This window comes from Zalophus californianus, chromosome 9 (genome assembly GCF_009762305.2).
Source record: "Zalophus californianus isolate mZalCal1 chromosome 9, mZalCal1.pri.v2, whole genome shotgun sequence".
In the NCBI taxonomy this organism is placed as follows: domain Eukaryota; kingdom Metazoa; phylum Chordata; class Mammalia; order Carnivora; family Otariidae; genus Zalophus; species Zalophus californianus.
The window spans coordinates 9735061-9749354 of NC_045603.1; the positions used below are offsets into that span (position 1 = coordinate 9735061).

At 53.1% G+C, this 14294-nt stretch overlaps 1 protein-coding gene across 5 annotated transcripts; it reads left to right on the top strand.

The window, feature by feature from the left end:
• Window positions 1-1801: 1801 nt before the first annotated feature.
• Window positions 1802-13807, top strand: DNAL4 (dynein axonemal light chain 4). Of its 5 annotated transcripts, XM_027595634.2 has the most exons (7): window positions 1843-1905; window positions 5752-5811; window positions 6230-6410; window positions 7369-7495; window positions 9492-9702; window positions 11314-11397; window positions 12698-13807. In XM_027595634.2, the coding sequence occupies exons 5-7, from the start codon at window positions 9634-9636 to the stop codon at window positions 12860-12862; spliced, it is 318 nt and encodes a 105-aa protein (XP_027451435.1). In that variant the 5' UTR covers window positions 1843-1905; window positions 5752-5811; window positions 6230-6410; window positions 7369-7495; window positions 9492-9633; the 3' UTR covers window positions 12863-13807. The 5 variants fall into 5 exon arrangements, with proteins under 5 accessions (XP_027451433.1, XP_027451438.1, XP_027451435.1 ...); XM_027595636.2 differs by lacking the exon at window positions 7369-7495; XM_027595635.2 differs by lacking the exon at window positions 5752-5811 and having other exon boundaries at window positions 1854-1905.
• Window positions 13808-14294: the final 487 nt, after the last annotated feature.

Sequence of the window (14294 nt, forward strand, 5' to 3'; positions counted from 1 at the left end):
AGGCACTATTTCTGGAGTAGAGAATTTCACAAAGACAGGTGTGGTTAACAGGCTTACACCAGCAGAAGTGATGGATCCAGCAAGATAAAGATCTGTTGGATTCTGCTCTTCAGGAGGTCACCGGTAACCATGAAAGAGGTAATTTCGGTGGTGGCAGCGTGGGTGTGGAAGCCAGATTGCAGTGGGCTGAAGACTGAATAGGAGGTGAGAAATAGAAGACAGCAAACGTAGACCCCTTTTAGAAGTTTGGATGAGAGGCGGAGGCGAGAGCTTCATCCCCCTCAAAGGCCAACTTCCATCTCCTGGAGAAACTTGGCAAAGAGGATTGGGGAAATCTGGAGGCTGAGTCAGACATTCCATGGACCTTCAGAACGCACCAGGAAGGCAATTTGGGAATCGGCAAGGGCCGAGCACACCTCAAGCTGCCAAATCGCAAAACCAAACCCACTGTGCCCTCCTTCTGTCTACCCACTCCAAGTGCATTCCACCATATTCACCGCCCAAGTGATCTTTCCATGACTCAGATCTGACTATCTTTCTGCCCTACTTGAAACTGTCCAACAGCTGCTTTCCCCACTCTCACCCAAGAGAATACCAGGGAACACTCCCAGGAAATACCCAAGTCCCTGACCTTGGCATTCAAAACCCTTCTGACTCTGGTGATCCCACCTTCCCTCTGCATCTTCACCCCCACCCTCTTCACTGTCGCCTCCCACTGTATCACATTCACCTTCAACCCAGGCTTCATGGAGTCACTGGCAGTTCCCCAGTTAACTGTGCTCTCCCACCCTCATTAGCCTACTAGTCGTCTTAGACACAGCAAACGCAAATACCACCGCCTCTGAGAGTTAGTTGCTCCCTCCTTGGAAAGAACCAGCACTTCTACCTGCACCAGAGTACAGGTAGAAGAAAGTCTTCTTATCTATTTGTTGACACAGCTGTACCCTCACTGGACTGTGTCTTCTCTGGAACCAAGGTCATCTTACTCTTCTCTGAATGACCAGCATCTGGCCAGGGCTGAGTTCCCAGTAAGTGCCAGTGAATGTGAAGTGGGGTTTCACCCGAAGTACCCATCATGATAAAGTAAATGTCGAAATTATGAAGTCAACCCACTGACCCTCTGATCCACCAATCAAGTAATTGAATCTGCAGGTTCTTCTCTCTCCCCCCCTTTCCCTTCTCCCTAGCTGTACTAATACTTTCGGATTAATTTTCCCTCCTAAATGTAAGAAAAGGCGGGCTCTGGTACAACATCTCCTATGGACTCGGAAGTCATATGAGGGTGTGCTACAGTGGAAAGAGCACCTGGTTCCACCTCAGGGAGTTTTACTTTGATTCTTTCCTTTAACACGTTTCTTAACCTCTCTGAACCTTAGTGCAGATGGTTACGAATGGTTACGAATGGTTACGAATACCACTACCTAAAAAAATTGTGAGAATCTAGTGAAATACTCCTTGCAAAGCCTAGTTTTTGTAATGCTAGTTGTTATTAGGCTTCTGAGATCTTAATGAAGTAGTATCTCAGTAGCAGGACACCAACAAATTGCATTTGTAATTTCAAATGGCTAAAAGAAGCGCCCGAGGTAATACTGCCCTTCAAAGTTTATTTCTCTAAAACGCGAACTTCCTACCTTCCCGGGCTCCTCAGGCCCACTGAAGACGACTATGACTGAAGCTCCGCCTCCCTAACCTCTAGCCACGCCCCTTTCCGTACAAGCCTTACGTTGTAGGGGTCTTTAACATTGATTGACACTTTCATTCACCAATAAAAAGTGAAATCCCCGTTAACGTCCGGTGAGGGGGCAGGACTTCCTTGTTGTTGCTAAGACACTCTTGTTTCGCTCCTTGACAACCCTGGCGGGGGTGCGCTAGCTGCGGCCCCGGCTCCGGCCCCCGCGGGAGCAGGTGAGGCCCCGGGGTGCGGCGGGCAGCCGGGCGGGGAGGGCCGGCCCGAAGCGGGGCCGAGAGGCGTCACAGGGCGGGTGGGGCCTCGCCCAACGCGGAGGCCCCACCTCGTCTCCTGCCTGCTGGTCCCCAGCCCCAGGTCCTCCCAACCCCCACACTTCGGGGACCTGCGAACTCGGCCGTGACAGATTAGCGGTGGCGACTCTGCGGGGTGCTCCTTCCCCCACACACCCGTCCCGCTGCGCGGTCCACCATCCTCCTCGACCCGACTACCCCCAGGACCTTGATTACCACCCCCGCAACGTTTCGCGGAGTAATTCCCCACTCCCGCGGCTGGACGGGTGGTCGCCATCGCCTTGGCCCAGACCGCTTGACTTGGACAGTTGGTGACGTGCTAGGATTCCAGGCTGGTCACTTCCTTCTTCGGGCCTCAGTTTCCCCATCTGTAAATTGAAGTTGGGTTGAATAATCTCTAAGGCCTCTTCGACTCTGCCGTTCTAGGATGTGATTCTTTGACCCAGCTATAGGCTTCCCTGAGGATGTACCCATGGGAGTTACCGGATGTAGTGAAAAGAACTTGGCAAACCTAATTTGGATTCTCAATTACGGGACCTTAGCAAGTTATCTAACCTCCCTGGGCTCCAGTCTGAGTGTATATGAAATCAGGATACAATAGGGCATCTCCTTGGGGGAATTCTGAGGATAATAGGAATTGAAGTATGAAGAGTCTAGTTCAGTGTGGATTTAGTATTTGTTACTTCACTTCCTCTGTCTCTTACTGCCCCACATTCTCCCCCTCTGAGAAGTGTCACCAGTACCTTTAGTGTCAGCCGTCATTTCTTCATGTGACCCTCAAATCCAGATCTCCTGCTCTGATCTTTCTCCTGGGCTTCCATGGTTAGGGATGCTTTGGGGTGGGGGTGAGGGTAGTGTGAGTTATTATTGCTATTGGTGGTTGGACTCAATAGCTTCCCATCTGTGCCCAATGATCCTGATTTGGTGATAACCTACTTCTGACAAGACACCTCCATTTTTTTTTTTTAAGATTTTTATTTATTTGACAGAGAGAGACACAGTAAGAGAGGGAACACAGCAGGGGGAGTGGGAGAGGGAGAAGCAGGCTTCCCACGGAGCAGGGTGCGGATGCGGGGCTTGATCCCAGGACCCTGGTCTCACCAGCCATTTAAACTCAGTATTTCTAAAATCAAACTGGCCCACGTCTTTACCTGTCCATCCGTTCTACCTGACTTGCCCTGTCTTTCTCAGTGGCGTGGCCATCCTCCCTCGCTCTGCCATGCCCCTCGCACTCAGGCAGTTGTCAAGTTCCTTTGATTCTGCCTCCTCGAGGACCTCACATCCTCTCCATTCCTGAAGCTACTATCTTGGCTCAAGTCTTTAAGTCTTTAATGCCTGTCACCTGAGCCAGTGCTCTAGCTTCCTAACTGGTGTCCCTACCTCCAGTCTTTTCTGTTTACCCAGCCCACCAGCATAATTGTCTGAAAACAATGCAATGTCACCAACCCCCAAGAGACCTCTCAAGGGCTTCTCATTTCCCACTAAAAATATCCACACTTATTAAGCCTAGGTTTTAGAGCCCTCCTGTACTTCCACAGCCCAACCCCAGCATTTTTTCCCAGCCTTCATTTTCCCTTCTGTGCCAGGTTCTGTCCTTTAGCCAAATTGGACCATTGGACTTTCCCAGAAAATTCTTTGAGCTTTCTGCTTGGATATCACTGTGTTTGTTCGTCTCTCTGTCCAGAAAGTCTTCCTCACCTAGTCCACTTGCCAGGATTCCCACTCAAATTCTGCCCCTACCACCCAGCTTTCCTTGCTGTCCTCTCCCCTGCCCTTTCCACAATTCTCCTCCTCTGTCTCTGCATCTGCCTTGTGGCATGTACTGCTTTCTGCCATGAACCATAGTTAGTTCCTTGTGTATGTGTCTTGGTCTCTCAGATTGTAAGCTCCTTGAAAGCAGAGACTGTCTCTTGCTTATAGTGGAGTCATTGAAAAGGCATAATCTTGGGGCACCTGGGTGGCTCAGTCGGTTAAGCATCTGCCTTCGGCTCAGGTCATGATCCCAGGTCCTGGGATTGAGCCCCACATCGGGCTCCCTGCTTGGCAGGAAGCCTGCTTCTCCCTCTCCCACTCCCCCTGCCTGTGTTCCCTCTCTCGCTGTGTCTCCCTCTGTCAAATAAATAAATAAAATCTTAAAAAAAAAAAAAAGAAAGAAAAAGCATAATCTTGAAGTCCTATATGCCTGAGGGAATCCTAGCTCCTCCATTTGTTAGCTGGGTAGAATGTCACTTTCCTTTTCTCAGCCATCATGGTCATCAGAAAAGTAAGGATAATAGCACCTGTCTAACAGAGTTATTGGGGGGGTGGACAGTAAATAAGATCCTGTATGTAGGACACCCATCCTGTTGCCTTGCTCAAGGTCAGTGTTCAATAAATATTGAATGGATTTGATAGGTCTTCTCCCTTCCCAGGGGGGCAAATGAAATATAATTTAACCACAATATAGATATCTGATGGGCTTCTGCCATGTGCCAGACACTGGTCTTTGCGCTCTGGGGCATCTACAGGGAGAATAGTTAAGTTCTTCAGCCTCAGGTGATTGCTAAGTCGTGACTGGTTATGAGATGTCACCAGTAATTAGCAGTTGTGAATGACAAAAAACAGAATCAGTGCTAACTCCAATTTATTTCTGTAATAATGTCATTCTTAGTCCCTTACGTTCAAATCTGTTCTCTTGAGTGGGAAAGGGGGGGTGGGAAACTGCGTAATCCTGTCTGTGGGAAGCATCTGTTCTTGTGTAGAGCTAATAGCTGGGATGGTTATGACTTTTTGCTGTACTTTGTAGCTTGACAAAATGTTTGGTATTTCATCCGAATTTGGGTATGTTGGTGAGGGGGTACCACGTGAGTCAATATTGTTTATTCTATCAGGTTACACATAAAGAAAATGCCTTGATCTCTTCATCTCTCCATCTCTTTCTCTTCCTCCCTTGTCTTCCCTCCCTCTGCTAAGTCTAAGGCACAGCAAAAGTGTTCACTGGACCTCAATAAAATGAGAAGAAAAGAAGGGCAATGTTAAAAACAATACCAAACAGCAGCAACTTTGTGTGTGTGTGCGTGCGCGTGCCCGCATGCACACATGTGCGCACATGCATACGTGCGTGTGTGAAAGGTAACAGTCTTTTCCGAGGACTGTCTTTTATTCTGCAACCATCTCCTTCTAACTATTAAAACCTTCCTTTATAGTAGATAATGTGCTTAATGCTCTTGCTTAGCATAATTTAAAAACGCAGACCTGCGTTTGCTTCCCCCTTTCTAAGCTGATCTGTAAAATCCAGATCTTCCATGATGTTTCCTGACCTCACCACCATCTTGGATGAATGGCCCCAGGCCCTTAGGTTCCTCTCTCCTCCCCTTGCCAGCTTTGCTCTGTGTTTGCCAGAAGGCAGAGGGTAGACGTGGCCGGGAAAGGTGGGGGGATGACCAGGGTACACAAGTGTGTATCCTGGTTATGGCTGGAAGCAGGAGGTGTGCCTGGACAGGTGGCTGGACTGGGAGATGCTGAGAATTGAAGCTATTTGCACTTCTGTCTGTCTCCTACTTGCTTGTGACTGGGGAAAAGGCATACAAGGTAGAACTAGAAGAGTAGGTATGGGTTTGGATCCTGGCTCTGTCATTACTGGCTGTGTACCTTTGGGCGAGCTCCAAAACCTCTCTGAGAACTGGGAGTGGTTGCTGCCTCCACGGGTTGTGGTTGTTATGGGGTGACATGAAACAAGGTGAAAACCCAGTGTACCCACACCATTAGCACTGGCCTCAACTTGTTCTACAGAATTTCCTTGTGACTTTCGCCCATCCATGCTAATACTGTGGTTTGCAGAGTGACAACTCGGTAAGTATTGGTTTGTTTGGCTGAATGTTTAGATGTTTAGCGAGCTGGCATATGAAGAAAGACATTGCAGGTCCCGCTCCGAGTGCACCAGTAACAAGAGCTGACATTTCCTGTGAAGTAGTCTATGCTTTATCCCAATTTCCAGATGAGAAAACTAAGGCTTAGAGAGAGAAACACTTGTCTGAGACTTGAGATGTGAATTTGGACCTGCCTGTGGAGCCTGCACCCAACCACCACCCCGTCCTGCTCTGAGTGTGTCCTCCCATCTCTCGGATCCTGGGGTGGTTACCAGGGGCGCCCCGAGGTCCACAGGCCAGGAGGGTTCTGGGCATTGAGTGGCTGGGGGCACCCCCAGAGGACTGGCAGACACTTTGGGCCTTATTTCCCAGAATTCCTGCATTTCTCCCCCATCCTCTAGCCCTCTTCAGGATTCTTCCGAAATGCTTCAGAAGCAAAACAATACATTGTGACTGAGGTCAGTGTCACAGAAGAACAAGGCCCAGACAGCAGGACAGGGGCACTGGCTGTTCCAAGGCGATGACAGGAAGAGCCCTGTCTGTGCCCCCTGTTGCCTGGGAGAAGCCTCGCAACAGACACGGGTGAGGCTGGGTAAAGCTCGCGGAGGCGCCCTTGGGCGGAGAGAGGGTGCGGCTGCCACCAGCTTGGTGCGCCAGGACATCCTGGGACTGGTACCCAAGAGATTCAAGGACCCTGGCCGTGGCCACACTTGCATTATTAAAGGGCTCTCTTTTAGGCCTGATGGGACTTCTTTCTGGCCTGGAGCTCTCAGGCACACGCTCATTTGCATGGAAGATTGATAAGGTTATTAAAACCTCTGGGTCCGCTATTTTTGGTAGCGTTCTTCCAGCCGGGTTTTAAGTCACGGCCGATGACTACAGCTGTACTCTGTAAGGACACAGCGTCAGAAAAGAGTCTCCTGCCTTTCCATATTTGGAAGCACATCATCTATAACTGTTCCTTTTTATTCTCTAAGTCTCATCCCTTTTGAATCCCCAGAAGTACAGGTAGTGGTTAGGAAGAGCCATTTACAATTGTGGTCCTTAATCAGCGTGCTTGGATACTGTTGAAGCCCTGGCCGGTGGCAGGCGGCAGTTAGAGCAGCGCAGTGAGCACAGTGTGCAGGGTTTGCCATTTCCAAATGCTCACAGGCCTCGAGTTGATGCTCGCGGTGGACCTCTAAGAACGAGAAGATGGGTTTCTCCCATTTCACAGAGGAGGAAACCAAGACTCAGGTGCAATTACTTGCCCAAGGCTGCAAAGCAAGGGAGAAAGTAGAATTCACTTTGGTTATAGAACAGGCATTCAAGCCTAAATACTCTGCCTCATGGGTCTCCACTAGCCCCCTCCAAAAAATACCTGTCCCCATGGCTCTTGCCCCCTTGTTCCTGAAGGATGGACTTTGGCAATACCTCTGGCCTCTTGAGTCCTGTTTCATCAGGATTCCATATTCTCAGGTCCACAGACTCTGAGCAGCCACAGCCCCTGCCCTCCCCCAGGGCAGGCATGTTACACGCTCGCCTCTGGATTCTCTTTCAGGCCACTCCAGGCCAGCACTTGTGAGCCCCGAGGAGGAATTGGATCGAATTGAAATACTTAGGTGGAAGAGGCCCCAGCAGCTGCTGAGGACCCAGTGTTCAGCATTTTCAGCTGAAAATCTCGGGAGGTCAGCAAACCTTAAAGCCCTTAGCCTTTGATCATCACACCTGGATAATGTGGAGGGGGCGGCAAGCAAGTGGCCTTGCTGGGAGGACAGGATGGAATTGGAGATGGGCCTTCACATTAATGAGCAAAGACCAAAGGATTCACTGGATTTTGTGAAATAAGAAACACGAGCAGAAAGTACAATGAGGTGGCGCCTGGTCGTTTGCCAGCTTCCACGTAGAGACAAAAATCGCTAATATCCGAGTGCTCCAGATGCCCAGACTTGATGAGCTAAGAGGAGCCGTGCGGAAATCAGGTGGTGGAGTCGGGGGCAGGCTCCAGCCTTGTGCGAGGGAGCCCACCACATGGGGGGGTGCGGAAGGCTTCTGAGGCATCAGAGAGAGAGAGGGAGAAAATGGAGGGCACGGCCCAGAAAAAATGCAGAAAGCTCAGCACTCGGCCACACAGGGGTCGAGTTCACGTTAGGACGGTGGTCACCGACAGGCCAGACATCAGACGTGTACTTCACTGGCAGCGGCTGGCTGGAGGCCGGTTGCGTGGGCGCCTCCGTGGGTTGGCGCTGTGAGGAGGGCCCACGCCAGACACCAGCCCTGCTGCTCACCAGCTGAGGCCTCGGGCCGACGAAGTAACAGCTTCTGGCCTCCCCGTGGGGTCGCTGCTGCAGCAGGGCCCTAGGGACCGGAAACCTAGCAGATAGCAGCTGTCGTCACTGCCCGTTAGTTACTCTGCTAGGCGTCTTCCGGCTTTGGTGGCTGTGCCATGAAAACAAACCTATTTGCAACTGTGGGACATGCTGGAGGAACATTATCGGGTTGTATTTGTCCAGCATGGATGGTTAAACAGGGTTCATAGCACAGTGGTTTGTATGCATTTAGATCAGCACTTCTTTTTTTTTAATTTATTTTTGAGAGAGACAGAGAGAGCACTTGAGCAGGAGCTGGGGGGAGGGGCAGAGGGAGAAGCAGACTCCCCGCTGAGCAGGGAGCCTGATGTGGGACTCGATCCCAGGACCCTGGGATCATGACCTGGGCCGAAAGCAGATCCTTAACGGACTGAGCCACCCAGGTGCCCTAGATCGGTACTTCTTATGAGATGAAAAAGTCCTTTGAATTACAGGATAAATTGAATTGTAGAATAACGAGAAACACCAGGATTTCTAGCAATGCTCCCAGACATTTAGGATCCAGGCTCATCTCTTTAGGAAAAGTCCCATCTGTTATTATATAACTAGATTTGAAAAGAAAAAAATCCAAACATATGTATTAGGCTTTATACCTCTGTGTTCATATGCACGCACATTCTCTCATGTATGTGGCCACGTGCCAGGCCCTGTGTTAGCCGCTTTACATACATTGTCCCATCTGATCTCTTACAGCCCCAAGAGATAGATGTGACTTACCCCCGTGTTACTGATGAGGCATCTGAGGCCCAAGGCCACGCTGCTGGTGAACAGTAGAACCAGCACTAATGCCCAGGCCTTACACCTTCTGGACCAGCCAGACGGGACAGGGAGGCCTGAGCTGGGAGCCGGTCATGCCCAGGAGGACACGGAGCATCGCTGCTCCCGTTCCTTCCATAGATCAGGGACCTGTGGAAGGAGGTACTTGCTTGTCCCTAAGCCCAGGATTATCAATCTTGACCTTGACATTTAACTTTCTAGCCACATGTGCGGGGAAGTAAGGACCACGTACATTAGTGTTCCTGCAGGGTTGCTGTGTTTGTTAATTGCCGGCTCAAGCTCCATCCTCGGCCTGGCCCGCAGTCAGTATTTGTCTTGATAATGACAGTGTGGGCTTACAGCAGCATACCAGTGTGTTCTTACCGGTCCTGGCAGCTCACGTTGACTCATCCTCCCGTCTGTAGACTTGCTGGCCATTTGGAAAAGGATGTGGAGGAGTTAAGACGGGGAGGTGTCACACTGTCAGTGAGACATTTCTAATTTGTGATATATGGGTTTAAAGCCAACTCTTTCTCCTGGTTTTTCCTGTTTTCTACAGCACCCCTTGAGGAAAGACATTTTCTGCTACCACCCAGTTGGCAGGGCCTGCTTCCGAAATCTCCCGGGGGTGTCTTCACTGCCAGTGCCCGCGCCTCCTGAAAGCCCCACTCTCTCCCTCCAGTGGTCACAGTGGAAGGATCATGGGAGAAACAGAAGGGAAGAAAGAGGAGGCTGATTATAAGCGACTGCAGACCTTCCCTCTGGTCAGGGTAAGCCACAGGGGAGGGAGGCAGGGCTGTCAGCAGGAGCTCGTTCCCTGCAGGACAGCAGAAGGAGGAAGTGAACGGCTCTGTGGGCTCAGATCTAGAGGTCTGGGAGTCGACAGCACTTCATTCCATCATCCATTCATTCATTCGACACGTCTTCTTAGGCCACCTACTACGTGTTGGGCACTGTTCTAGGCACTGTGGACGTAGCAGGGAACAACAGAGGCCCGGGCCACGTGAAAGAGAGGCTTAAGGAACATAACTCAGGTAATTAGTGCTATAAAGAAAAATAAAGCAGGTGCATGGGGCTAGAGAGGAGAGGTTAGCTTCTGGAAAGAGTTCTCTGATCTCTGACTAGAATGAAGTTGGGGAGGTAGCCTTGTGGATGTCTGGGGAAGAACATTCGAAGCAGGGGAGACGGCGAGCTCAGAAAATCCGAGGTGGGAGTGAGCTCCAAGTTTTGGAGGAACAGAAGATCAGAGTGTGGAGATGGATGGCGGGACATGAGGGCCAGAGTGACAGCCGGCCAGACCTCACAGGCGGGCCAGCCACCCCGACAGACCTGATGACAAACAGGGATGCTGTCCTGAGTTCAAAGGCGAACAATGGATGTTTTAAACAGAGGAGTAATGTGATCCATTTGGTGTTTCTAAAAGCTCACTCCAGCTGTTGTATGGAGAATGGATTTTAGGGGACCAGAGTGGAAGTGGGGAGACCAGTGAGGACGCTACCTCAGGGGCCCAGAGAGATGAAGGGGCGGCTGGGTCCAGGTCATGGCATGGAGGTAGACATGGTCACACTCAGGACAGATCTTGAAGGTCAAGACAGTAGAACTCACTGGTGCCTTGGGTGCCAGGTACAAGGGCACACAATGATCAAGATAACTCCCAGGGTTGGTTTTTTCCAGAACTTAGGAGAGGAAATGGAAGGAAGATGGAGGAAGAGCAGGCTTGTGGGGAAAGTCGAGTTATCTCTTGGACGTCTCAGTGAGCTTGTCAAGTAAACGGTTGCATGTAGGAGTCTGGAGCCCCCAAAAGAGGTTATAACTGGGAATGAAAATGTGGGAGCCCTCCCCGTGTAGAAGATAGATCCGCAGGACGGGCTGGGATCTGCTGGAGAGGAGATTGCTGGAGAAGCCAGAGGGCAGAGATGAAGCCCAGGACCGCCCCACAGTCGGGGGCACTGGGGCGGGTGGGGGGGTGCCAGCAAAGTGGACGAGAAAGAGCAGCCAGAGACGGGAAAAGCCAGGAGCCATCGAGAGTGGCCGAGCTGTCTCTCCAGGCTTTTGCGGTGACATCCAGCTGTGTTCTACGGCCGCTTCCAAACTGTTTCTGTAACCGGCATCCTCTCCTGCCCGGGCCAGCCTGCTTCCCCGAGGCTGCTGGCTGCAACGCGATCCCAATGAAGCTTCGTGCCCTTGCAGGGGGGCCCGGGTGTGAGAGCCTGCTTGGTTCCACTGGATTCCACGCCCCGAGTCCGGAGATGAGTCACCTCTCTGGGCTGTGCCAGAGCAGCTCCCCAGTGTCTGTGCCTTAAGCTTGGGACAGAGAGGCCAGCCCAGAAGGCCAGATCATGGGCTAAGCCTCTCTGTTTGTCCCCCTGCCCTGTCTCTAGCACTCGGACATGCCAGAGGAGATGCGAGTGGAGACCATGGAGCTATGTGTCACGGCCTGTGAGAAATTCTCCAACAACAACGAGGTATTGCCATTGGTACAGGCGGCCTCTTGTGCCTTTGGTGACCCCCGTGGGTGAATCAGGTGGCCCCCGTCCCCACATCCAGCTCCAGAGAGTCCTACTGGGATGGCTAACGCCTTCCTTGGAAGCATTCGAAGCCCGAGGAAGGCCAGGAAGGGAAGGGGCTGGTGCTGTCTCCGGGCACTGGTCTGCTGGTCGCGTCCAGCCCTGGAGGGCCCTCCGTGCTGCCGCAGCCTGCCCAATAGGCTACCTTTCCCCTTGGCTCCATCCCAGGGGAGAACAGGGCCCGGCCAGGCATTCATTCATGTATCCATTCATCCGTTCAGAAAAGATGTGAAATGCCACCTCTCGTGCCAGTCGCTGTTCTAGGTGCTGGGGCCGCGGCCAGTAGGCACTGACGCAGGAACATCGTTCATCAGCCTGGTGACGAGGGAGAAAGTCAGTTAACGTGGCAGCCAGTGGGGAGGCAGACCCTGGCCGACGAGAGCCTGGGCTTTTGGGCCAATGAGGCCCAAGTTCAAATGCTGTCTCCAGCCCTTCCTAGCTCTTTAACCTTGGACAAGCCATTTCCCATCTCTGATCCCCGGTGTCCCAGTCTGTAGTGGGGAGTCAGATGCTGCGTCCTCGATGGGCGTTCGTGAGGAGGTGTGTGCTGAGGTGGTGCAGGCCAAGCACCTGGCACGCTGGTGGTGCTCAGCACACACCTGAGTGTGGGACTCACCCTCCAAGGCTGGGTCCCTTGGCCCTCCCTAGGCTTCTTCTCAAAAGAAGCTTCTCGAAAGAGCCAGCACAGGAAGGAATGGGGGCTGTTGCCATAACTGAGGGAAGCAGTCCAGCTTCTCTTCCGGGAGCCCCCCAAACCCATTAGGAAAAGCCTTTCTGTCCCCTGAAGATGAAGCTGAGCGCTCGCAGTGAGGATAACCGCATAGAGTCTGTGGACTGCTGTGGGGCACGTCCCTGCGCATCACTGAGGCCCGAGCACCGCCTGGCGCTGCCAACGCCAGAGACACGCGCTAAGTGGCAGAGCCAGAGCTCGGACCCGCGGCCGCCTGCGGACCAGGGTCTGCTTCCCCTCCCTCGTCGGTGTCTTCTTGACGGCTGGGGTCACGTCTGTCCTTCCGTCCCTGTGTACTAGCCCCCTGGCAGCATGGGGGTGGGGGGCAGTGTGGAAACCCTTCCTGAAGGTTCCGGGAGCAGGAGAACAACAGGAGGGCGACAGGCTTTTATCTTGCCGAGATTCCCAGAGCGGGGGTTGACCCGTGCGCCCTCTCCCCGCACCTGACGAGCGTCCTCTTCCTCCCAGAGCGCGGCCAAGATGATCAAGGAGACAATGGATAAGAAGTTCGGCTCTTCCTGGCACGTGGTCATCGGCGAGGGTTTTGGGTTTGAGATCACACATGAGGTGAAGAACCTCCTTTACCTGTACTTCGGGGGGACCCTGGCTGTGTGTGTCTGGAAGTGCTCCTGACGCCGTCCGCACTCCGGCCCCCGGCCCTGCAGGGCCACCTCCTGCCACCCCTCGGGGATGGGGAGCAGCCCCAGGCAGGTCCTGGTGTGTCGGAGGAGAGCCTGGGGTCTTTCCTACGAGTCTCTGAGCCACGCCCAGTGTGTGAGCGAGTGGACCTGTCTTCCCCCAGGCCCCCAGCGTGTGAAAGGGAGAGCAGCCTGTGGTCTCGATGCAGGGGAGGGGTGGGAAATGTGGCAGGGTAGGAGGGCGGGGAGGTGGGAGTCTTCTCCCCAGGACATGCCAGCCCCAAGCCTGCTGTCCCCTTGCCTCCCGGGAGCCCCCTGCCCGACCACCCCCAGCACTGCTGGCAGGGGTCCACTCTCCTGGTCTTCAATGGCCGTAGGCAGATGGCCCCACGAGGAGCCTGTCCTCTCAGGGGACACTGGCAGCGTCTCCCCTTGTCCTCTGGAGAAATGGTGGCCCCCTCCGGAAGCCCCTTCCCCAGTCGGACCCCAGGCTGAACAAACCACTGCATCTCATTGGGCCAATCGCTCCCTAGTCCCCGGCTTTGGCGTGAGGACCCTGCAGCCTTCCCTCCCCCCTGCCCCCCGGTCCTCTGGCCACATGAACCTTTTGTACCGCCTCCACCCCGTGCACTCGGTACCCCGGGCAGAGGGGGGTGGGCGTCACTGAGCCTCCGGCGAGGCTCCCGGGCCAGGAGTGCACATACCATGAGGCCTGTTTCGGCAGGGAATCCTGGCCTGCCGGCCACTGCTCATCAGGGACCGCATGCTAATTTGTACTTCTTATCTCTGCTGGGTTTTCTATATTCTTTTTTGAGCGTGGGGAGAAAGGTTTTAGTAGAAGGGTGAATCCTATTTTACACAGCGGTCTTATTTATATAAATGTCTTGGTTTTTACAATTAAAGTGACCAAAAACGGACCTCGATCTACAACCTCTTGAGGCTTTGGGCGGGGAGGGGGGGAGGGGGGGATGGGCTCAGGATCCTCAGGTTGTGGTGGGTCCTGGGAGCCCAGGGAGTCTTCTGGCTGAATGGCGAGGCTACCGGAACCTGTGCCCAGGCACAGCCCCACTCGCCCGGGCCCTGCCCCCTCACCAGTGCATCCCGGGTAGGGGCTGCAGGCCATTGCTGGGGCCACACGGACACCGATGGAGACACCCTCGGTGGCCAGACTGAGCTGCCATAGCCATAAAGGTGCTTTCAGCCTCACAAAAAGGAGTTTTAGTTCGAAGGTGTTCATTCAACAGCTGTTGAGGGCCAGGCCCCAGGGGCAGGGACACAAAGATGGAAAAGCCACAGACCCTGCCCTTCATGCGCTCACGGTCTGGTGTGGTCTGGTGCAGAGGAACATTTGAACCCAGTTGTTTCAACTGGACAGGAAAAGTGATGTGACCAAAGATAGGCCAGGGCCCTCCAGGAGGAGGAAGGGG